Genomic DNA, 23512 nt, shown 5'->3' with positions numbered 1-23512 from the left:
GGCAACGCAGCATTCCATTTTCCAGAAGGGCCTTGCCTATGCCTTACTTTATATTAAAATAAAACCACATATGTATATATAGTAAGACAGAACAAGAATTCAAAATAAAAGCCTAACAATTCATAATTTTAAATGTGAAATGATGGCATTTTAAACGTGCAAATATAATGTGATTCATCAAAATTACGTATTGAACTATAGCAATTTATCACAATAAAAAAGTTAGAACTTGACAGCCCTTACTAAACTTGTTTTTGTCTTGTATACTTTCTGGAACTTCAGGTGTTGTGTTGATAAGGGAACATACTTTTTTGGGCTGTCTCAGCACCTGTACCTTAAATCCCAGAATAGTCACGCACGCGGGAAGAGGGCGGGAATAAGTGTACGTTTGGAGCGGAGGGAGGCAGTCGTTCATGGAGCTCATGCCGTCATGCAGCAGGCACGGGAAGTTGTCCTTGAGGAATGTCTGACAGTAATGGAAAATACTGAGGGTCTGGACAGCAAAGTAAAATAACCAAAACGTATCTGACGCTTCATTGAAGTCATTTTCCTTTTTGCGATTTTTCCCCGGTTGACTGTTGACCTGAAGGTAACGGTTAAACGGTTAAATCAATGAATTCTGCGGACAACCGACGAACCGTTGGAGTAGGATACAGACATGGAGGGGGGACGGTAAGTTGGGACACGGGAAAAGACAACGTCCTCTATGTGTTCAACCAGTGGTTTTAAGATAATGTGAAGTTTTTGTGTAAGGTTTTTTATTTTAATGTTAAGTTAAAACGTAAGCTGGAGTGTTTTTATCAGGTCGTACCGGTTCTCCGTTTTGATTGGTTGCTTCATATTCAAACGGTTTTATGATTAACTGATTCCGATAATATCAGCTAAGAAATGTGCCATGTTATTATTTAAGAGCAGCGTGACGTGTTTGAACGTAGTTAAATTGTTGTGGGTAACTTCAGGTCGAAGAAACTGTACAGGGACAGGTTACAGAGAGAGACACACACACTTTGTGTTTTAACGTGTTTTGATTGGGGCGACCGATATCAGATGTTTAGGGCCGATGCCGATATTAGGTTGAATGAAAAATAAAATCTGATAATTTTCTTAATTTATCTTCGGTTATTTTAGATCTACAAACGCATTTATTGAAATCGTCTGAAAAAAGATTAGCTTTGATTATACAGCACCTTTTAAATAGTTTATTTTGAACATGTAAAATACAAATTAAAGAAAATTTAAAAAAAAGTATTTTATAGAGATGGAAAACAAGAAGAAGCATGGCTGAAAATCACCTCATCCAGAATTTAATGATTTAAAAATTTTACAAATTACCACAGAAAAGTGTAAAGAGTTAAGAAGTAAAACAGATAAATAAAGGGTCAAGGACCAGGGTTGGAAATGAGCACCCTAACCTGTACGGTTGGTTTTGCAGGGGAATTTGCTCAACTTAGTGGTCACAGTGGCGGGTAAATAAAAGAAACCTAACAAAATGATTTTAAACAACACATTGTTTACTTGGTCTCTCAGTCGAGGTTTGTTTGCAGCTAAATGAGTTTGCCTTTGAGGATGTGGCTCTTACAGCCTCCAAATAGTAAACATAAATGAACATATTTTCTGTTTATGAGCGGCAATGTCAGTGTTTTCTTTAATAGCTGAAACATTTCCCCTTATAAAATAGCATGTTAAACTTGAACACTGTAAGCCTCGATATGGTATTGTACGTGATTACATTATGCTGCTGGTTAAAATAAAGCGGCAGGGAGGAAAATTAGTAACTGGTAACTTTTTTGAATCCACCAGTTGGGTAGGAGAAAAAGTGAATTTCCCACCCTGTCAGGGACAGTTGGTGAGTCTTTGTTAGTTTTTGAATGCCCCATATCTGTTATCTAACTGTCGTTTGAGTGCATGGTGTACTCTGGACATTATTTGTAAAGCATCCGGCATTAAATAAATTGAATTAAGACTATTTATAGGGTTTAAAACGTCCTTACGGAATAATGGGATGAAGGCAACCTGTCATTGGATTAATTGTCTGCACAAATTCAGTACGTCACTCTGTTGACAGCAGGCAGGCTACAGATCCAGGCCATGTGAGGCAGGATGAAGCAGATTTCTCTTTGTCAGTCTGAAGTAATCAAGACTGAATGAATTACGGCACATATCGAACATTTGACCATGCGGTTCAAACAGAGGGAGAAATATGTATGTACTCTTGCAGACTAACTGTGTCTTGGGCTTGTGAAAATAGACTTAAATGAACTATTATACTGTTATGTTTAGAAAGTCCGACAGATCTCTCTCTGCGCTTCAAATGAAAAGAGTTAGCGTTAATTAATTGCGTAATGACGGCAGATTTTAAGGTCCTAGTAGTTCATCAAAGTTTGAGGGATTATTCTCACCCTCAGAATGTTTGATGCACAAAAGACATGAGACAGATTTGATCTGACGTCAGTATCAGGTCTATCATTGAAGTAATTTACATATCAGATATCAGACTGATGGTGTCGATCCAAAAAGGTCGAGTGATCTTTGTTTCTGCTTCCTGTTTTTTGAATGTGAAGCCAGCAGAAAGTTCAAATGCATTTCTTTGGAATCATTTGAAATTTTATAAATGTTTATTTGTTAATGTTATTTTTTCTGGTAGCAATTAAACGATTAATGATGAGAAAAAGAAATATCAGTACACGTGTTTCAGATCAGAACTGAAACAAAGCAGATCGGTGCGTTTCCTGTTTGTTCTGTGTTTGGATCTTTACAGAGTTTTGTTGATGTTTTAAATGTGCTCTAGATTTAGGAAATGCATAAAACTAGAGATGCATTCATTTGATATTGGTATCAGCCGATATCAGCCGTGTAGACAAAACTCTGCAATGTGGCAAGAAGTCATGAAACAAATGTCAGTATTAGACTTGGCAATCATCTTAATGGTTATTTAAAACATTGGTTCATAATTTGTAGAAACACACCATTCTCTCCTGTCTTGCAAAATTCCATCTTTATTCTGGTAAATGTCATGTGTGTTTTATTTTTGTTTCCCTCCACTTTCAGCTTATTATTTTGGTTTCAAAAAGCCGTTCATTTGAAACACTCAGTACTTTGTAGATCGTTGCCTCATGATTGGTGTTTTCCCGTAGGTGACAGGATCGGTCCATTCTCATCAACCGTCCCTAAATGAATCACTGAATGGGGGAGTTCAGGCCTTCCTCACTGATGAAGACCAACTCCACACATACGACGACCTCACCAAGGTCAACCCAGTGACTCCAACAACAGGTAGCAAAACGGCCTTGAGCTATTTTACCCCTTATTCTTTGTTAATAACTATATGTGTTAACACAGGGGAATCAATGCCTGCCTTTCTGTTTATGCTCACAAACTTAATGTTGCCCCTGTATGAGTCGAGGCTGGGCCACTTCGGTAAAATAAAAATCTAGATCCGCCCCCATTTATTGAACTAATGTGCTTCCTCGTCACGTTTGGCCAAACACTATGCCTCGAAGCTTCTTTTTTTTTTTTTTTTTCAGTCATGCTGTATTGTGCAGACTTTATTTATTTACCAACACACCGCCAGCCAGCGTGCCCCCGTATCTTCTCTCTGAGGTCACCTTGAACCTGAGCCTTTGCTGTGTCTTATTTAATCATGTCAAGAAAACACTGAAGGGGATGATTAAAATACATTTTAATCCATGGCTGATTGCTGTGTTACTAAACTGCTGCAGAATCATTGAGAGGGAGCAGTTTTCATTCATGTGAGTGAACTAAGATTGTTATTTACTCTGCTGGCAGGCAAACAAAAGACAACAAAACAACAGTTATCTAGCCTATTTCAATTCAAGTTAAATAATGTGATCGAGATACTGATTAGTGTAAAGCATGATATCTCTCAGTGCTTAATCAACGGTTGTCTCTTTGTGTCCATTGTTTGTTTTTCCAAAAGAAATGCACCGTCACGGACATTATGTAAGAGTAGGTCAGGGTTTGTAAATGATATCCTCTAGTTTATATGTCAATAAGGTGACAGATTCAGCCAAAGGATGAAAAGAACAATCCAGGGTCAGGGTTGTGGAGCTCTGGTGCCTTCACACGTGCACAGGACTCCTTATATATCAAGGAGGAGATTCATGTGTAATCACAAACAGCTGAATGTTTCTCTCAGACTTCACCTGGAGTTTCTCCTCCAGCCTCCTCGCATCTATTCTTCAGAGAGTCAGAGTAAGCTGATGTGAGAATGCAGCAGGATATAATCAGGAGAATTCAGCTCGAGTGAGTGGGAGGGGGCAGTGACGGTGACATTTATTCCCTGTGATCGCTGCACGACCATAGACTGTCTGCACGCCACTTCTATGATCTCTGTGCTTTAATGAACCTGCTGTATTCTGTTTCTTGGTTTCCAGTATGGTCTCCACTCTTTAGTTCAGATTGTGATTCTGTTGACCTACACGTAGCATTGATAGACAAAAATCCTCATTATAGTGTTGGAAAGTGTTGCTTCATCTGCTACACAGTCGAGTCGTTCTCTTTACTTCATGTCTTGCCTCAGGAGACTCCACCCTGCCGTCTGACATTGAAATTCTCCTGCTGTGAGGTGCATGTGTAGATCAGGAGGATTTCAGGAGCAGTCCTTAAATTGTTTAGAAATGTTCAGGAGTGCAGATGTGAAAATGGCTATGCAATGATGCAAGCATGTGTGCTTGTCAACTGGTCTGGCCTCAGGATGACCCACCAACAAGTCTTAATGAGAGTTCACAACTAGCCAATCAGATGTATGAATGAAAAGTTGTGCCTTGGACCTCAGAAGGTTCAAAATATTTGTCCAATCAAACAAACAATAACTTCATAGACTTTGGCATTGTTTCCATCCTGGCACACCAATAAGCACCCTCTGAAAACAGCTTCACGAGCCACCACTCGAGAACCACTGAATTAGTTGACACATACCGTATATAATCATAGGAGCTGCAGAAGAAGCTCATGCTGCAGTCTTTTCTGTTCTCTTGTTTCTACCTGTAATATTTAGCCTCAGTTAATGTCTGATTATTTCACGTGTTTCTCTTGTAGTGCTGCAATGTCTGCAGGCCCGGTACAGTGTGAAGGTGTTTTACACTCATGCTGGCTGCACCTTGGTGGCTCTTAACCCCTTCCAGCCGATCCCTGATCTGTACACTCTGGATGTGATGAAGGAGTATCACTGCGCTCCTCAGCCTCAGGTACTAATGTCGTCTCAGCTGTGTCTCACTGTGGTTTATATAACCTGTATTTATTTCTACATTTTTAATTACTTTCGTTCATGGTGCAAGGGGAAGCGCTGGTAAACGTTTGGGTAATTCAGAGTTCTGCTTCCTGGACTCACAGGAATAATTAATGCATGAATGCAGAGCTTGAAAAAGATCCAACTCAACACTGTTTAAGTTTGCATTCTCTGTTAGTGTGGAAAAATTTCCCCCCAAACTCGTTCTCTTGTCTGCTTGCTGTGAGGTGGAACTTGACCCTTAAAATAAATCTGCATGTTTTTTGTCAACAGGAGTTCAAACCGCACATCTTTATTGTGGCTGAGGAAGCTTACAGGAACGTTAAGGGCCAGCTGGAGCCAGTGAATCAGTCCCTGGTGGTCAGTGGTGAGAGCGGAGCAGGAAAGGTAATAACACAACCTACATTTATTACCATTAAGTTCTAAATGGTTTCTTTGTTAGCATGTCACTGACCATGGAGCACAGACATATTTAAATGTATAACCAGTTAATATGCTCCTCTATGTCATTTACTGTTTAAAACTCGTGCATGGTTTCACATTAACATGATCAACAGAATGGCAACAAGCGTCAGATCCAAAGTAAGGAATGTGTGAGAAGGTGTGTTAGGCTGTTTGATTGACAGCTCATCTTCAGGGTAATACACTGCAGTGACCAGTCCTCTTAACGTTGGTTTGGCTGAAACATTAAGGTCGCAAGGAATAGGCACTCCATCCTGTGCCACAACTTGTTTTACCTCAAAGTCCAGTTTGTTTGACTAAGTGCCATGATAAAGTAAAGCTTTGTTTGTTGTATCACGCTGTGATGATGTGTACAAGATGTAACCATGTTCAGGCCCAGTATGACTGGAGCACTGTTAGTGCAGACCAGCAGGGGGGACCAATTGGGATTTAGTGCAGATAGTTATTTTCATGCCTAAACATAAAAATGGTCTGAAAGTTGGTATAAATAATCTTTGATGATGTTTGTAGACATGGACGTCCCGCTGCCTGATGAAATACTACGCCACAGTGGCGGCGTCCTCAGTGACGAAGAGTCAGGACACAGTGGAGAGGATAGAGAGGAGAGTGCTGGACTCCAACCCCATCATGGAGGCTTTTGGTGAGACGACCGATCACTGGAGTCCTTTCAGTGACATCATAACCACATAAGAGCGTCTCAGTTAACACTTCCCTCTCCTGTGTAGGCAACGCATGTACGCTACGCAACAACAACAGCAGCCGCTTTGGAAAGTACATCCAGCTGCAGCTAGACCGGTACGGACAGCCGAGCCTACCGCACTTCACTTCATTATTCAATACAGCATCCTCTCACTTTCTCATGATGAACTAGAGTTAAAGATGTCAATCAGTTTAATCTCTCAAACATTTTGTTTTCACTCTCAGAGGTCAGCTGTTGGTGGGGGCGTCCGTGCAGACATATTTACTAGAGAAAACCAGAGTGTCCTGCCAACCAGCTAATGAGAGAAACTTCCACATCTTCTACCAGGTGAGTTATGCCGATGGCTCCACGCCATTAGCACAATTGTACCCTGATCCAGCAGACGCAGGTTGTTGGGGCCTGTCAGCCCTGAGAATCAACCGCTTTACCCCAACAATCAAGGCAACCTCCTGATAGAAAATCTAGTTTGTTTGATTTTCTTTCTGCCTTCTACGATTTGTTCTGTCTTGTCAGTGACGTTAACCAATGAGAGCACAGAGCACTCTGCACAAACAAGAGTAACAATTGTAAAGAAACTGGTGAGGCAAAAGAAGAACTGTTTGTTCAACAAGTTGGAATTATGACCTGGAGGAAACGTTTGTTGAGCTCTGCCAACAAAAGCTTTTTTTTAATGTTTAAAGCCTTCTTCCTTAGTGTTGTCTAGCCCCGCCCGTCCTCCCTCCTACATAATCACGTTGGTTGTGATGATTTGTTTCATTGTGATGTCTGTCAGCCAAGTCAAGGAAACACTATGATTCTTTGATTGGCTAATCTGAAGCTCGGCGTACACTCTATGATTGTATTGAATCGTTGACGATGCACAAGCAGACATCAAGATTTATGTGCTCATACTGAACTGATTTTCTCTCTCTGACGCGCACACACACACATCGCTAACAAACAAAAGCCACCCGCAGCTACATCATACACTCTCTGTCCGCTGGAGGTCCACAGGTGGTTCTGCCATAGTTTATTTCATGATTGGAGGGAGAATACAGATAAAAAGGGTGTGTGTGCTGTTGCCATGGTAATTTCAGACGCTGTTTGTCAGTATGTGCAGAAGAAATCGGGGGGGGGGGGGGGGTGGGATATCTTAGAGTTGGGAATCTGCTCGTGGCTCTGCTCACACAGTGTGTGCAGTCCGACGCCAAAACATCAATCATGATTGGGTGGAATGGTGATTGGACTTCATGCCTCACGGTGCACTGCACCACTGGCACCAGGTGATCCAGCCAACTTCAAAATGAGTTGTACGACTCAAAACCTGTGTCTAAATTGGGCTTAAAGCATACAGTGTACGCTGTCTGACACTGTGAGCATTGTAACAGAGAAACAGACCGTGTAGTCAGACCTGAGCAGTAACAGGACTGCACCGAACCGCCCGAGCTCAAAGTGTTTTAGTTTAATATGAAACGCGTTCAAATGTAATAACATGAACATGTGTTGTTTTTCAGATGATGAAAGGGGCCACGTCAGAGCAGAGAAGGGAGTGGAAGATGTCTCATGGACAACGGTTTGCCTGGCTGCCAAATTCAGAAAGAAAACTTGAGGGTGCGTCATCAGACATTTCCTTGTTTTGTTTTTTTCACTCTTGTTGTTCACTCGTTATTCATGTTCATTTCATGTCTCATTCATAGAGGATTGTTTTCATGAGACCATCAAGGCGATGGTTCATCTGGGCATTAATGCAGAGCATCAGAGACAAATATTCCGGGTAAGGGCTTCATCATAGGCAACACTCTACTGTCACTTTGTCTGCTAAGCCTTTATAAACAGTCCTTAATCTTTTTAAAGTGAGAGGACGATTCATTTGTTTCCACACCAACATCTTTTAATAAAATAATGGTAGACAAATACATCTGTCAGTAAATATAAGTCATGTTCTGCATTTTAATAAATGTTCTGATAATCCTTTAACTGCCAGGTGGAGAGTTTAAGTGAAGGATTAAATTGTTACCTAATCATCAACAGACATGCTGCGTGTCATTATCTCCCCTCATCTGTAACCAACGTCTACATCTTCTCTTTATGCTGGCGTGCTGTATAGATATTAGCTGGGATTCTGCAGCTGGGGAATTTAAATTTCTCCTCTTCAATGGATGAATCACATCCATGTGACCTAGAAGAACAGACCAAAGGTACAGGATACCATTCAATTCAAAATATTTCAGTGTTTACAAGTTGATGATTCAGACACTGAAGGCTGGAGAAACAATCCTACGATGCTCATGCTTGATTTAGAAACTTTTCATTCAGGCTCCATAACATCCACCTGCTCCTTGATAATAATGTGTTTGAATATTTTGTACCAGACTTCCTGCAGAGGGCTGCTGAGCTGCTGCAAGTCCCCGCCGAGGAGCTTCAGACGTGTTTAATAGTGAGGATGTTAAAGGCGGGGAAACAGAGCGTGCGCAAGCCGTGTTCTCAGGCGGAGTGCAGCATGAGGAGAGACTGTCTGGCCAAGGTCATCTACGCACAGTAAGAGACAAGAATCAAGGATCACACTACACAACATTTGTCTTTTCATGTTTTATTATCACAGGCTCTCTATCCTTTGGAGTCAAAGTATCACTTGTTCCCTCCACAGGTTGTTTGAATGGCTGGTTACATTTATCAACAACAGCATATGTGCAGACGAGTCCACATGGAGCAACTTTATCGGTAAAACCTTGTTTTTATCTGAAGCATTCAGTATTCCTGTGTTTGTTTCCTTCACTCAGTTCTCTCCTCTCTTCTCTCTCCAGGAGTACTCGATGTGTACGGCTTTGAGTGTTTCTACATCAACAACCTGGAGCAGCTGTGCATTAACTATGCAAATGAGAAGCTGCAGCAGCACTTTGTGGCTCATTATCTCCGATCCCAGCAGGTAACCCCTGACAGACTCCTGAAAACTTGCTGAAGTTTCCGTGCTGAGCTGCATGCGTGAACACAAACAGCTGAAGTGGGAGGGGGTGGTGATGTTTATTCCGTGTGATCGCTGCACGACCATAGATTGTCTGCACGCCACTGCTACGATCTCCGTGCTCTAATGATGCAGCATTCTGTTTCCTGTTCTTCTCCACTCTGTAGTTCAGATTGTGATGCTGTTCACATATATTCTTATTATAGCGTCATGTGGAGGTCTGTGTTGCTTCGACGCCACTGCATGGTTTTTTTACGTCACATCTAACCCCAGGAGACCCCCGCCCCTTTCTGCTTGACAGGGATAGACTCCTGCTGTGCAGTGCATGAGTAAAGGAGGATTTCAGGAGCATTCCTGAAATGTTCTAAAACTTTTCAGGAGTGAAGATGTAAACTCAGTTGTCTTGTCTCTTGTGGTAATCTGCTTCTTATGTGGATGTTGAGGTCTGGAGTATTACAGAGACTCTAATTCAGTCTCTGTGGATCAAAAAGATATCGACTAATCATACTTTTTGTATTTGAAAAACACATTTTTCCCTCGAATTCTTTAATCTTTATCCTAATCTGTGCCTCTTCAGGAGGAATATGTGACGGAGGGGTTGCAGTGGTCCTTCGTCAAATACCAAGACAACCAGAGCTGCTTGGATCTCATCGAGGGAAGCCCCATCGGTGTGTTTTCTCTTCTTAACGAGGTATGATGCTCAGTGTCTTTGGCCTGTGGCTCCTTTCACACGTCATTCCCCTCTCTCTTTCTCTCTCCCCCTGATTTTCTCCTCTATCCACTGTCATATCCAAAACAGACAAAACCTCCCTCTCCAAAAATAAACCTACACATCTGTCCTATAGGAGAGTCGTCTAAATCGAACCTCGGACACTAAGACATTGAGGTTTCGTCTGGAAAAGGAGCTTCACGTTAACTCTAACATCAGCTGGGACAAGTTCAGCAAGGAGCCGCACTTCACTGTGTCTCATTACGCTGGAAAGGTCAACTACCAGCTACAGGGCATGGTGGAGAAAAACAAGGTGTGTGAGTAAAGCTGTGAAAGAAAGTTCAGGAAGTTGATTAAAGACCTATTTATTTACCATCTACTGGATTTTGTTTTGTAGGACCCGGTGCCAGCAGAGCTCATCAAACTGCTGCAGAAGTCTGAGGACCCGCTGCTTCACCAGATCTTCTCTGACAAGGAAAGTGAGAGTCCAAATTCTAAGGGACTCAGTAAAGTCACAGTGGTCTCCAAGTTCAAGGTGGGAGTCAGTCAGTCATGTTTACATACTCTTGTTCTGCTCGGAGAGTGTAGTCATGGCACTGGTGACGTTTGTTTCTGATTGTAGAACTCTCTGGAGAGCCTGATGAAGATCCTCCACACCACAACGCCTCACTACACCCGCTGCATCAAACCCAACCCAGACTGCAAGCCGCTCACCTTCAAAAAGGAGGAGGTAGATGTTCTACAGGGAATAACACTGTTTCGTGTTTCTATCTTTACAAAAGAGAGATTTTTAATAGATGGATTTCTTGTCAGGTTATCATGCAGTTGGAGGCCTGCGGGATTGTGGAGACCATACATATAAGTGCTGCTGGCTTTCCTATACGGTACAAATCTTTTCCTGTCAACTCTTGAAGTCTAGTATGAAATGAAAAATACTTTTTCTTAGTTTTAATCCAGCATTTGTGTTAAAGGAGCAACATGTATCTCTGACACCCAGTGTTTAAAATGGGTACTGCAGCCTAAATTCTAAACACTGCAGAGAGCTGTCTCCCCCCTCCACTCTAGAGTGGATGATCACACAGGTTGCCATGTGGTGAACACTGAAGCTTCAGTGTTTAGCCAGCTCTGCATCAGTCTGTAAACCTTTCCGCGTTCTAACCTCTCTCCATTTTCCAGAAGCATCTCAAACATTGATCCTAGTTAGAGCAGGTTTCTGCTGCTGGAGCTTATTAGAAACATGCAGAGGCTTTTTAGGTCGGGTACAATCACTTCTATCTGAACCAGTTCCACTGCCCGCTTCCATCACTACAACACCTATTGACCTGATAACTGCTCTCATATCTGACAAACCAAAAACGGCCGTGTGGGGGGGCCTTAAAACTGCCTACCTTCTCTGTTCCAAACAAATCCAGACCATTCAGGACCAGAATCTAAAGTTAGAAGGAGGACATACTGGCTGCTGCATTGTTGTCAGAGAAGCAGCACTTCAACATAGCATGTTTGCTTCATGTCTGATCAGAGAGTAAGCTCACTTTTTCTCAGTCTGTACACACTGAGCGTATATTTTAATAAAATTAAACTATTAGAGTAGTTTAACATCCAAATTATAGTTTCTCTTCCTGTAAAACATTGTGAACGTCTGCTGACTTCCGGCAAATTAAAAGCTTTGTCCAAGCTAACAATCAAATTGGGTTCATCCAAACGTTATGGTGGCCTTCTTTCTAGTGATTGGCTGTATCCTGATTGGTAGGAAATCCGTCAGGATTGACTCTTGATGTTCTGTCTCATGGGGACTCTGAGCTTCAAGCATTGATTAGTCTTTACTGGATTTTGATTGGCCTTTCATTTCTGTCATTCAGAATTCTTTACAAAAACTTCCTGCAACGTTACGGACTGATTGGAAAACATTCAGATGTCAAGCCACGGAGCCGCTGTTTGGGTAAGTGGAGTTTGTTGTGGGCTGCCAAAAGGTCACTTTTGTTTTATTTACTGTAAAGAAAAAGTTGATTTTGTTGTTTTAGGTCTGCTGATTTATTCTCCCTTTCCTTCTTTAGCTCTCTTAATAAACTCCGGCCTTACTTCTATATTAAAGGCGTTATAATAAATGTAGCAGCTTCTTATGAACTTTTCCAGGTAAATGCATGCCCCTGTGATTATCAGAGCATGCTGTGCACGTTGTTTTCTCATTAGAGGCCATCGTGTGCTCGAACTTACATTCATGTCATCTCATATTTTAGCTGCTTGTAGTTATGCAGCAGCATGATACTTTGGTCCCAAATGAAAGATCTTAAAAACTTCAAAGATGGATTCTCATAAAAATGAGGACACATATTTCAGTCCTTCTCAGACTGCTTTACTTTGGTTGTGGACCAATCACCTGCAGACATAATGCTTTTCATTTGACCTCATGTATTTAGTCCTTGTTGGAAGAATTCTCACAAACTAAACAAAGATGGCGCATATGGCAAAGTTACAGCTTTTAACCACCTGCATGTTAACAGAGCTATTGTGAGTGTAATAATGTTTAGCTCAAATCACTGCCGTTCCAAACCTCCATTCCACCAAGCGGTCAGGTTCAGTCCAGGAGTCAGGAGAATGCCAACAGAAGTAGCCTTCTGTTGCCAATAGAATGCTGGACGGCCTCCATTGTTGCCCTCTGTTTACCTTCTTCTTCCTCGTTGAATTTAATATTGGGCTACACAGTGTCATGCTGCTATGAAGCCCCATTATTAAGTAGCTGACACAACTATCGCCATCTGGTTTACACAACAGTTACCAGGTAAGGGAACGGTTGGCTGTGGAAAACTCAAGCGAGATCAGAGTTTACTGTAAACTGCGCTGAACCAAAGCGGACTGCTCGGTGGAAACGGGGCTCAGATCGCTTCACAGAGCTTCACTAAACACTTTTAACGACTATATATCCTCTGATCGTTCAAGTCCTGTGCTGCCGTCACATGAATTATTACCTCAACTACATCTCCTCTCCATCTTAGGCGTGGAGTCCGACGACAACTCTTTTCTTCGTCAGGAAGTGGAGAAGCTTCTTCACGGCATGCTGCAGCCTGACGAGGTCAACTCCCCGCACAAGCGTGAAAATGGAAAACACAATTCAGGGGTTCACTGCGGGAGGACTAAAGTCTTTCTCACCCAGCTGATGGTCAGTCATTCATTTATTTTTGTATTTCTGATAAATCATTTTTATTGTATTTTCAAATATCTTTTATTAAACAATCAACTCACACAGACAACCAACAATAAACATGTGGCTCGTTTTTTTACTCATTACAATGTGCATGTAATCCTGAAGTCATTTAAGACTTGGTATAATGAGAGGCACAGAAGTTTTGTGAAATAAGATAAATGCAATAATGTACAACACAAAGAACAAGGAACAAACAAAATAAAGAATAAAAGTGAAAAATAAAAACTGCCCACCCGACCCTTAGAGACCGTCACTCTTCAGTTATCTCAGTTGCTCAGTGTGCTAGGACAAGCATTATTGTATTCAGCCATCAGATGCAAGATATGACACGAGGGGTTCCCAGATGTTATTGAATTGCTGAAGTCTGTCCCTCAGAACATATCTTATCCTCTCCAAGTGGAGAGTGTCAGTTAGCATTCCTAACCACATCTTAGAAGTGGGTACAGCTGTGCTTTTCCACAGAGTAAGAACTAATGTCTTTGCTGTGCTGAGACGATAAGAAAGAAAGTGCCGCTGCGTTGCACTTAGTTCTTTAGAGGTCAGAGATGTTCCCAGTATGATGAGCAGAGGCTCTGGTTTAATCAAAGTATTCATGACCTCAGACGTAATTTTGCAGATATCAATCCAGAAAGGAGTATAGATCATTTTTAGGCTGCGTGTTTATGTGACGGTTAGTGCACATCGCGGAGAATCTTTGTGAAAGTTTCTTTTTTGATTGGATTCATGGGGTGTTTCAGTTATTTATCAGGTCTGTAAAGTAAATAACGGAGAATGACCTGGCTCGCTCTTTTGTCTTGCAGCTTGATTTGTTGGAGGATCAGAGGAGGAAGATCATGTCCCGATGTGCCTTCTCCATTCAGTGCTGCTGGCTGCGGTACCTGCGTCGCAAACGGCGTGCACGTCAACAGTCTGCTATTCTCATCCAAGCAGGTAAACTCTTAATGCCCTGGCCAGATACAGATGAATGGAAACAGCAGGGATCAATAACATATGAACTCTTTACAGAGTGTGTCTGCTGGTTGTGACCTGTCTGTCGGGCCAACAGGAAACAGTCAGAGAAGCTCCTCATCTTATTAAGAGTTAATGACAGATTGTCTTTGGAGCTTCCTCCTGAATGAAGTGCACAGATTAAAGCTGCAGGGTGATTAACATCGCACAGAGTTGAAGGTTGAATGTGTTTAATGTCTCCTGCAGCGGTGCGGTCCTGGCTGGTGAGGAAGCAGGTCAAGAGGTGGAGCAGAGCCGCGGCAGTCATCCAGAGGGCCTGGAGGAAGAGGAGGGTGAGTCTGACTCAAGAGGACATGTTGTTGTTTCGTGTGGCCTCTTGCTCTCATCAGCCGCTGTTTTTGGATCAAACAGTTCTGGCAACTTTGTGACGAGGAAGGATTCAATGCTTAATCCGAAGGCAACCAAGTCCAGCTGCCTTAGAATCAGGCTTCGAATTGACCATGAGCTGGAGGACTCAGACCCTCCACAGACATGTCCTCCAGGGAGTTCCCTGAGAACAAGACAACACAGGGACTTTGTTAAGTCTGATATGACCCTTATTGGCGTATGCTGGCCGACAGTGATTTATAGCTTGTTTCTGTTTTTTCTCTGCATCGCACTGATTTACTGTGTGATGGATACTCCAGAAATCTGAGGATGTGGCGCTATAAGACAACCTCTGTTAGCGTGCTCCTTAGTTTTGCTTGAGGCGAGTAGCTTCTAGCTCTACTAGCAACCAGACCTGACTTCATTTATGGCAGTTGAGCTGCATCATGGGTAATTTTGACTCGTTTCTTACTAGGAAGAAGAATGCAGGGCTCTGCTAAGTCAATATTCACCGTTTTTAAAAACAGTTGCGCTATTAAAGGAAGCTAACGCCATGTCTCTTCAGGGAATAGTGATGAAAACTAGCCGTTCTCCTGACTCCTGATAGTCACTGACTCACTTGGAGTTATTTATGATATGTGAATGACTTTTTCATTGTCGTGCAGGCACAACTGAAGTCGTTGGCTGACGCAGAGCTGGATAATGCAGAGGACCTCGTGGAGGAGGAGCAGCAAGTTTTGAACCCTGTTGCCATGGAACCAGGTTCTGTGCAGCTCTCTAAAAGCACCAAACCTGTCACAGTGCGAGGGTGGCCCCTGGGACTGGCTCTGGCATCGGCACCCTCCGTCACCGTGTCCCTGACAGCCAGAGGCTTCCAGAAGATCATGTATGTGATGGCCTGCCTCAACCTGAACTCCAGGCGAGGGGAGTACAAGGTGGAGACCAACCAGTACACACAGGAGCTGGCCTCCATACGGGCCCAGCCGAGGGTGAGGCACAGTCCACATTAATCCTACCACACCTCCTCAAATGTGTTTGTATCATCTGTATCATGGATCCCTTTGTTCCCTTTTGTCCTCAGGGATCTATCAAGCTGCACTGTAAGAGATCTCCACTCCTCTATGCTGACAGGCAGCCAGACATCAAGAGTTGCGTGACAGGTTTTAACGAGATCCTGCTAGACAAAACCTTGTGAGCGGGTCTGCTCTGCAGAATACCAAATGCTGATTTCATGGACCCGATGAGGGACACTCGATGTGGGCTCCGATGTGCTTTTATACTCGAGCAGCTGCTATCGTCTTTTGCCCATCACAGAGGGAACTAACCTGGAGGTTTAGCTAAGGTGATCATTTACATCTCTGATTTTTCTTTCTTTTTTTTTTTTATCAAACCTGGAATGTTTTTGACTATTGTTATGCAATTGTACCAAAGCTTTGTATGTGTGTCTAATAACGCTTTAACCTAACAGATGATCAGGTGAGCTAATGCAGTTTTCTTAGACCAAAAACAATCCGTCGTGGCCTACACGCCAAACATCCTCAGGAAAAGCTTCTCTAATTTAAAATCATTCTGTAGCCCGTCCAGAAACGCTTAGAGCTTGTCGGATATGTGCCATGTCAACCACTTCTAGACAATGATGAACCCAATGGAAGTTGTATTAATAATGGCGGTGCTGCAGGACAAGGAAAACAGAATTCTATTTTAAAATACTTCTTCTACGTCTTTTTCGGAGGAACTTAAAGGTGGAGTCAATAGAAATGTTTGTAAATGACATTCAAACATGGCCCCTCCTCCTGGGCTCATCTCCACCAGAAGCTCACTTACTGCTTGTACCGACATTGCAAGCTAACGCACGCTAGCACAGGCTAACAACCAGTGTTTGTCTCTATCCATTATTTATCCAGTTAGCATTTCCCCTCACTTTGAGAACATTTTCTCTTCTTTTCTGCTACGTCCGTATCCGTCATATTCGCCAATTTGAAACGTGTCCGATCACTGAATTGTATCCACTGCTAAACTCCCCAGCTGCGCTGTCATTGGCTGGAAGAAACACCCCAGCTCCACCCAGAAATATCCCAAGTCAATTTAAAGAAACCAGAACAGTAAAATCCAGTCAGAGGACAGGGTCACCTACACATGTACGGAGGCCCAGAAGGGACAATGGAGCAGTTTTACTTTAGGAGAAGTCTATTGACTCTAACTTTAAATGACGTGGCACAGTCTTTGTTTTTTAGGTTTTTTCTTATTGATGTTTAAAATGTCTAATTTTTGATCCACGCCTTTAACGCTGTGCCTTAAAATCTACACTCGACCACTAATAGATAGAAACATTTATTTATTCCAGGGTAACTATTTAGGTGGGAATTTATAGACTGGTTATTTTCTGTGTAAAAACATGTTGATGATTCAGACGCACATAATACGATCATACCAGCATTTTTCTTTTCTTTTTCTTTTTTTTAGTGTGAATTTTGTTCTGTGGAAAAAAAGTAAGAAGCAAGTATTGCACATGTAATGCACAAGTTGCACATAAACTCTTTACAGGGAGACAGACGAAGAGCCTTTCTCAAACCAGACCCTCAGCGCTCATCCGTCCGTCACGGCGTGAACTCGGTTAGAGGTCACACTCAGCTGAAAGAGGAAACCTTCAATAATGTGGAGAAATTAAATCATCTGCAGGCTTTGGCAGGAAAACACACTTTATATAGCCTTAGATTAATGTGTGATGCATCACCATGGTAACAAGATTTTTCTCAATCCATACAAGGCTACGTACCAGGAAAACGCCACTGAGAAAGTCCTGGAAAAAGAAACCGTAGAAAGAAGTTAGAGTGTAAGGAGCTGGTTTGAGAAAGGACTGAGAACAATGGGTCTCATCCAAAAGTTTAGTTGAAATTGCTGCTCATTGTTGAAATTGTTTAGTTGAAATTGCTGCTCATTGTTTGTTAAAGGTTCTTTGTAAAGTGTTTGACTGAACCACTGTGTGGCCAAAGTATCGATGCAAGTCCAAACCAAAGTCTGAGTATGTGAGAACGAGCTCATCTTTATATTTAATAGTCGTGTCAGAAACTAATTCTACATGAGACTAAATCACTTGAACCTTCACAGGGATCGCTCTGATGATTCTTTATGTGCATCAAGTGTCACCATGAGTTCAGAGTCTTGAATATATTTGTTTTGTCTTCTAAGAGATCAAAGTAAATTATGTTGGTATTTAAAAGTGACTGTTTTATTCTAATAAATGTCTTTTTACTTCAGACCTTGTCTTTGTCTCAAACGTTCACGTGTGATCAGCTAATTTCACACGTGACTTTATTCAGGCATCACACTCGGCCCTCTCCACATATCGGCATATTCAGCGAATCACTTAGCAGACGCTTTTATCCTAAGTGAGGAAGATCAGCAAGTAAGAAGACGAGTGAGGATCTAGAGAGGAGCAAACGATGTCAGGAAGTGACCAGAGGCAGAGCTCAACATTGTTCAAGAGTCCAAATCAGCATCAAAAACCATCTTAGATATCACCATCATGAAGGTGGTAGGTGTTCATTCAGGTGCAAAGGGACTCTGAAGACTGAAACTAGTTTGGTAGTTTATTCCACCACCAGGGGGCGACAGAAGAGCCTAGTAAGTATTAGACACTTAGGACTGTTGCGAAGGTTGGACCAGATGCCTTTTATTGTCAGAGTGTAGAAGGCAGTGGGGAGTGCAGACCTGAATGAGAGTTTAGGTAAAGAGGAGCAGAGTTTGAAATTTGATGCGAGCAGTAACTTGGAGCTGCTGGAGGGCGATGAACAGCGGAGTGATGTGCTGTAGTTCACCTAACTTCTGATTCAGAGAAGGGCAGCAGAAGTCACCTGTTGGGAACACTGATCCGTTTTCTTGGTCAAACTTTAGAGAACATGTCGGCACCGTGAAAGTCTGACAAAAGAAGTCATGAAAAACACATCGGCATCAGCAAGCTGGGAAATAGTTTTGTTTTTTTTAAACATCGTATCGCATGATGCTGCAGCGCCGTTTCCTCACAGCAAGGAGGTTTCTGGTTTGAATTCCCGCCTGACAGGAGCCCAGTCCAAAGACATGCTCATTAGGTTCAATGGTGACAATTGCCCTAGGTGTGAGTGTTGCTGGTGTAACCCCGCCTCCTGTTCAATTACAATTGGTTCCAGTCCCCAGCGACCCCAAACACTGAAAGCGGTATAGAAAATGGATTGAGGGTATTGGAGTCGGCTGAATTCGGCAAGATTTATTTTAAATGTCCGTATTGGTAGCAGCCCTGACTTTCACGATGCGTGCATCTCGACGCAGAACTTAAAACCTTGTGCAGCATTTAAACGATGATTCAAGACATTGATCTGATTAAAAACATTCAGCATTTATTAAAACACTGTAGCACGAAAAGTCAAAAGACAACAAACTGTACAAAATGTCACAAACGGCTTACTTAGAAACCTTCATGCCAGATCTGAAAGGTTTTATAAATCACCAGCTTCATTGAAGGGTGAGAACGCCACCTCGTCGTCCACGATTCTCAAACACTGATCAGAAAATTCAACAAACAGCGGCTCCTGCATGGCGGCCTTCATGGCGTCTGATTTGTTGTCTGCAGCATCAACTGAACGTAACAAGCATCTCAGATGGGGGTTACAAAGAAGATCCCTGAGCTCCTTCGACTGCCCTGTACGAGGAAATGTAGAAGAAAACTCAACGTTACACATCAGGTTTTTATGAAAGCAACAACATGTAGGACTTTAGAGGAGTGTGCTTCAGCGCCAATTGGAGGTCTCCGAGTTCGTCTGTGGTGCCACAAAACATATTGCTCTGCTTCACCACCATCTCTGAGACAACTTGCATCTGTTGACAAGCAGGGGAGAAGCTAAAGAAGTAGAAGAAGTACGTGTCTGTGTAGTCAAACTGTTACTATGAGAGGCTCATTTATGACATGCTAGTTGAGATCGGTTTGTTCATAAAGCTGGCTTGAAGATGGACGAGGAAAAAGATGAAACAGTACAGAGACGGGCTAGCCGGCGACTTCAGGTCAGGTGACCTCAGCACGCTGCCAAAGTTACATAGAGCTGAAAACAGCTGACCGTGTAGCTCTGTGGACACGAGAGACGCCCTTCATCCTATACCATGAAACCGACTTTAAAACGTGCTTTTAAAGGTGTCAGGACACTTTATTTATCCCGAGGTAAATTCAATTCAAGGGTTCGTTGCTAAATAGCCCACAGAGTAATGCAGAAGAAAAATGAGTTCATGTCGGATTCATACCGAGCCGCTGGAGTCTCTGCAGAGGAACTTTGTCAACGACGTCCCCTTCATGCAGAAGATCCTCGACAGTCCACTGCTCTGCAAAGACAGAAGAAGAAAAAACAAACAGGATCCAAATGTTAACTGGGACTTCATCTATTCATGGACACTTTCAGCCAATCCCAACTGTTAACATATACCGACTCACTACCTTGGGTTAATGCAGACTGTGAAGAACATGACTGCAAGAATTCAGAGACAATCTTATTTTGTCTGTTGATGAAGATAAGCATTTTAAAAGGTCCAGTCAGTGTGATGAGTAGAGACCGAAATGATAAAGCTCTCTTGCTCTACGACCAGACATGAAGGAAACATGCTGTATTGAAGTGCTGCTTCTCAGACAACAATGCAGCAGCCAGTATGTCCTCCTTCTAACTTTAGATTCTGCTCCTGAATAGTCTGGATTTGTTTGGACCAGAGAAGGTTGGCGGTTTTAAGGCCGGCCGCCCCCCCCCTGCCCCCCACACACACACGGCCGTTTTGGACGCCCCTCAGTTTGTCAGATATGAGAGCAGTTATCAGGTCAACAGGTGTTGCAGTGATGGAAGCGGGCAGTGGAACTGGTTCAGATAGAAGTGATTGTACCCGACCTAAAAAGCCTCTGCATGTTTCTAATAAGCTCCAGCAGCAGAAAGCTGCTCAAACTAGGATCAATGTTGGAGATGCTTCTGAAAAATGGAGAGAGGTTAGAACGTAGAAAGGTTTACAGACTGATGCAGAGCTGGCTAAACGCTGAAGCTTCAGTGTTCACCACATGGCAACCTAATGGTGATTAACTGGTAAATGCTGACAGCGCTCGTACATGAAAAATCAAACTGCCTGAGAAATGCAGAGCTGACTAAACACTGAAGGTGTCAGAGTTGCAGGTTACTCCTCAGGAGGAGTGATGATGTGAAACATACCGGTGTTCGAGGTCGTCTCAGCTTCATGAGGAGGAGGTGCAGGCTGCTCTACAGGTAGACAGGTGTCTGTGAACAAGACGAGGAATATGAAGCAGCAGATCGTTGTATGAGGAGACGGGGACTACATCAGTAAAATATTACCATCACTCATTTACCTTTATGCCTCTTGTAACAGCCGAGGGAACAACTGCATGAGAAAACGCAAAATAATCAATAAACAGTTGATTTTCAGGCAGAACAAACACTGAGACAAACCATCAGATCTATTAGTCATCACCCTGAAAATAAGTGTTTTTAATAACAGATCAAAATAGATCAAATGATCATTCTTTAAATGTTGTGGCGGGGTGTCTTAGAGAAGTCGTTCACGGTGTAACATCATTAAAGTGACATCTGAGCTGCACAGGTTTCCGTCCCATGTTGTGTTGACGTCTAACTTTCATGAAAGTAGTTCCAGTTGTCGTTGATGCAGTAGCTCCGGGGTTGTTGAGATTATTATGAGGGGTGGGTTACAAACAGGAAGCACTAACTCCTGCAAGGTTTTTTAAATTAAACGGTTGAAACTGAAGTGTAAGAATGGACTTTATAATCATAAATTCAGTCGGAATGTCTTTAAAGAGAGACTGTGATGACTTGCTGTCATTCCCAGCTCCACGTTCTGAGTAATGGGACGAACCATAGAACCCAGTTTGCTCACGCAGCGGTGTATGAATTGATGAGTTGATAGGGATGTAAAGATTCATGTAAAATCGTGATAAACTGATTCAAAGGTGTCATGGTTCACATTAGTTGTCTGAAAATAAATCTAAGTAATGTGGTGAGAGTCAGCAGCTGCAAAGCAAGATTTAGAAACTGATGACTTTTAAATCGGAGGTTTGAAAGTGTTCTGGATTCCCCAAGACAGAAAATAAAAGAGGTGAGAAAATAAGACTGTACAAAAACCTTGAGCAAATACTACAAGACAGAGAAATACAGTACAACCAACATGACGCAGCATTTAATGGAAAGCACGATGAGAGGCTCCAATCACCTCCCCTGAGTGACAGAAACAAAACATTAAAAGACCAATCATACTGATAAGAAGGTTAACAGCTCCTAAAGGATAAAAAGCTTAAAAGCTCCTAAATCTGTTTCACTCATCATTTATCTTCAGTCTTATTTTATGAAATAAATTGCGAGTTTGAAACTGAAAGAAAGACATTTTCTTTGACTTTACAAGCTTAAACTTGTTATTGAAAGCAGCAGACCGGAAGCTGAGCTGGCGTTAGAAGACAAACACTTACTATCTGACTCGACACGATGGACATTTGTACTTCGGGGTCTGTTCGCGGCAAACGCTGCAGATCTGCATCTTTGACATACAAAAATAATCTGTGAGACAAGTTTGCTCTGCTCAGCTAACAGCTCACACGTGCTGCAACCAAACAGGAAAGCAAGTGATGTCAGTTCCGGTGGCTTGATCGTGATTTCAAAGTAAAAGCAGGATGATCAGTGGTCTTCTGAGGGAATTTCGGTAACGTCCTGCAAGGAGCATGAAAGTCTCTGAAAAACCTGCAGGATTTACTCCAGGAGGCAGGATATAACATGTAGCCGACTTTATATTTTTAAGTCAGGACTCAGGAGGGTCGAAGGAAGAAATGTTATGACCATACCAACTAGTTAGTCTATGGTTGAAATATGCGGATGTTTGTGCTCACACCGTGGACTGTAAATATTACACATGCAGCTCTCTCAGGAGGCTTTCCTGAGTTATTCTCTCTCTCTAACTCTGAGCAAAACTCAAAAACACATGCATAACCAAACAAACAGCTGCGTGTATTCTGTTATGCATGAAATGAGCATATTTGATTTTATTTAATTTTTAAAAAAGTAAATTCACAAAGTAAATTTTTTTTTAACAAAAAGTCAGGATTATAAAATCTGTAAATGCAATCTCTCGAGGAGCAGGTCGTGTACTTGACCAGTTTTTGAAAGCACTGCTAATCAGCCTCGAAGTCTGATTGTGGAGCCACTTCCCCGGGGTCATCACAGCAGGCGGCGTACAGACAGGAGAGAGGAAATGATTGGAGAGCAGGGATGTTCATCAGCTGATCACCTAAAGCCAAACAAGCAGCTGAAGGATAAGCTCTGCCTGAAGCAGTGACAACCCTCAAATGCAGCTGTCATAACAGAACCAGATGTTTTCAGTAATCAGTTGTATAAATAACCCAGATTGATTCAGTCAACATCAGCTTTTTATTGATCTAAAATAGAACACAATATCTTGCACCAACAGACATAACTATATTCATCGATATGTTTTTCATGGTCACACTACTGACCTTTAAAACTCAACATTAACTATTTCTGCACACAGCTTTAATTCGACAGTCAAACATCCAGTTACACAGAGGAGGAATGAAAAGCCATCTCGTGACAGATAAATCGATGTGATCCCAGCAGGGTCACAACGCTCGATTCACCGGGTCAGGGAAAGTGGGGGGAGTACGTGGCCGCTGTCAACGTCAGAAAAACGAACCTTTGGGCAGATCTGAGGAGACATCAGAAGAAAAAGGTCATGCATCAGTTTAAACATTAAACACACAGTATATTAATTCCACCAACAGGGGGCGCTCAATAAAAACAATTAAAAAAAAGGTCATAGAAAGATACTGTATTGATCCCGAGGGAAATTCAAGGCATCCAGTAGCAGTATACAAGACAAGCAGGACACAAGACATTACTTAC

At 42.4% G+C, this 23512-nt stretch overlaps 2 protein-coding genes across 2 annotated transcripts; one reads left to right on the top strand and one right to left on the bottom strand.

Annotated features, from left to right (window-relative positions):
* Positions 1-321: 321 nt before the first annotated feature.
* myo19 (myosin XIX) lies at positions 322-17833 on the top strand. Its single transcript, XM_079355946.1, has 24 exons — positions 322-672; positions 3135-3273; positions 5059-5207; positions 5522-5635; positions 6221-6350; positions 6436-6505; positions 6635-6737; positions 7904-8000; positions 8087-8163; positions 8497-8587; positions 8762-8927; positions 9037-9110; positions 9194-9315; positions 9929-10042; positions 10197-10373; positions 10458-10595; positions 10683-10790; positions 10874-10944; positions 11920-11999; positions 13054-13217; positions 14063-14192; positions 14457-14542; positions 15242-15565; positions 15658-17833. Exons 1-24 carry the CDS (start codon positions 613-615, stop codon positions 15769-15771), a joined length of 2898 nt encoding a protein of 965 aa, XP_079212072.1. The 5' UTR covers positions 322-612; the 3' UTR covers positions 15772-17833.
* A 1094-nt stretch (positions 17834-18927) lies between these two features.
* On the bottom strand, positions 18928-22273 carry znhit3 (zinc finger, HIT-type containing 3). Its single transcript, XM_079355955.1, has 5 exons — positions 22069-22273; positions 20941-20972; positions 20786-20851; positions 19845-19922; positions 18928-19251 (listed from the first exon to the last, which is right to left on the bottom strand). The coding sequence occupies exons 1-5, from the start codon at positions 22143-22145 to the stop codon at positions 19049-19051; spliced, it is 456 nt and encodes a 151-aa protein (XP_079212081.1). The 5' UTR covers positions 22146-22273; the 3' UTR covers positions 18928-19048.
* Between the last annotated feature and the right edge of the window lie 1239 nt (positions 22274-23512).

The sequence above is a fragment of the Symphodus melops genome (genome assembly GCF_947650265.1).
Source record: "Symphodus melops genome assembly, chromosome: 11".
Classification (NCBI taxonomy): Eukaryota; Metazoa; Chordata; class Actinopteri; order Labriformes; family Labridae; genus Symphodus; species Symphodus melops.
Note: the sequence above shows the minus strand (reverse complement) of the source record. Positions and strands in the feature narration are given on the sequence as shown.